The sequence below is a fragment of the Echinops telfairi genome, unplaced genomic scaffold, assembly GCF_000313985.2.
Source record: "Echinops telfairi isolate 266 unplaced genomic scaffold, ASM31398v2 ScPeMD7_4;HRSCAF=17, whole genome shotgun sequence".
Classification (NCBI taxonomy): domain Eukaryota; kingdom Metazoa; phylum Chordata; class Mammalia; order Afrosoricida; family Tenrecidae; genus Echinops; species Echinops telfairi.
Genome location: NW_022103900.1, coordinates 2,561,082 through 2,562,895, shown reverse-complemented (window position 1 = coordinate 2,562,895; position 1,814 = coordinate 2,561,082). Strand labels below are relative to the sequence as shown.

Below are 1,814 nucleotides of genomic sequence, written 5' to 3'. Positions count from 1 at the left end.
TTTATTGGGGGATAATATTTAATTTTAAAAGCTTCACGTTTTTCTTTTGCTTCTTTTATTAGCAACATACTAGACGTGTTTATGAAATTCTTCGACTGTTGGTAACTGACATGAGTGATGCTGAGCAATACAAAAGCTACAGACTGGATATTAAAAGACGACTGATCAGTCCCTATAAGGTAGGATTTTTAATAATCTTAACCATTGTATTCTTGTCAGAGTTAAGTGCTTGGATCCAAATATGGAGGGTTGGTGGTTCAAACCCAGAGGTTTGTCCAAGGGAGAAAGGTGTTGCTATCTGCTTCCATAAAGATCATGGAAATGCTCAGGGGAATAGGTCTCTGTGTCTAGTAGAATTCTGAGTTGGACTGAGTTGGAGTTGAGTAGGCTAGCTGGAACTATAAAATGACCAATGCAAATCTGTTTAAAAATGTAATATAAAGGAAATAATTAATGAGTAATTTATAAATCATATACGCATGGTTCTAATTTTCCTTATATAAGTTCAAAGAAAACTCAAGTTTTACTTGTATATTTTTTGTAGAGCCAATTTAAAAAAAAACACTTTATTATGGGCTCAGCCAACTCTTAGCACAATCCATCCATTCATCCATTGTGTCAAGCACATTTGTACGTTTGTTGCCATCATCATTTTTAAAATATTTTCTTTCTACTTGAGCCCTTGGTATCAGCTCCTCATGAACCCTTGATAATTTACAAATTTTTTTTTTTTTCATGTCTTACACTAACCAATGTCTCCTGTCATCCACTTTTCTGTTGTCCCTCTCCCTGGGAGGGGGTTATATGTAGATCCTTGTCATCAGTTTCCCCTTTCTTCCCCCACTTTACCCTTACCCTCCTGGTGTTGCTACTCTCAGTATTGGTCCTGAGTGGGTTATCTGTCCTGGATTCCCTGCATTTCCAGCTCTTATCTGCACTCGTGTACATGCTCTGGTCTAGCCGGATTCGTAAGGTAGAATTGGGGTCACCATAGTGGGGGACGGGACGGGACATTAAAGAACTAGGGGAAAGTTGTATGTTTCGACAGTGCTATACTGTACCTTGACTGGCTCGTCTCCTACTCGGGATCTTTCTGTAAGGTAAGGTGACCAGATTTTAACATTGGTAAAATGGGACACCATTGATAAAACTCATATCCTGGCGAAATAGCCACATGGCAGCCGAAAACCTTATACCCTAGTTTGTCGTGCATTCTTTCCAAAATTCAGGACTTTTTAAAAACACCGTAGGACACGGGAAAAATTGTTAAAAATCAGACATCTGATCACCTTACTGTAAGAGGATGTCCAATTGTCTATAGATGGGTTTGGGGTCTCCACTCCCCATGCGCCCCCTCATTCACAATGATGTGATTTTTTTTGTTCTGGGTTGTTGATTCCTGATTTTTGACCCCATCACCTCATGATTACATAGGCAGGTGTGCTTCCAAAAATCAGGACTTTTTAAAAACACTGTAGGACATGGGAAAAATTGTTAAAAATCAGACATCTGATCACCCTACTGTAAGAGGATGTCCAATTGCCTACAGATAGGTCTTGGGTCCCCAACCTGCACTCCCCCTCATTCACAAAGATTTTTTTTTTAATTTGATGCCTGATATCTGATCCCTCCAACACCTCATGATCACACAGGCTTGTGTGCTTCTTCCATGTGGGCTTTATTGCTTCTGAGCTAGATGGCCGCTTATTTTCCTTCATGCCTTTAAGACACCAGAAGCTATATCTTTTGATAGCTAGGCACCATCAGCTTTCTTATACCAATTTTGCTTATGCACACTTTTGTCTTCAGAGATG

At 39.6% G+C, this 1,814-nt stretch overlaps 1 protein-coding gene across 1 annotated transcript in view; it reads left to right on the top strand.

The window, feature by feature from the left end:
- HAT1 (histone acetyltransferase 1) overlaps positions 1-1,814 on the top strand; it is a gene marked incomplete at its 5' end in the record, with an annotated part of 39,983 nt that overhangs the window by 36,578 nt on the left and 1,591 nt on the right. The window contains one exon of the mRNA XM_004703740.3: positions 63-179. Coding sequence (XP_004703797.2) covers positions 63-179 — 117 coding nt within the window. The remainder of the gene's footprint in view (positions 1-62; positions 180-1,814) is intronic.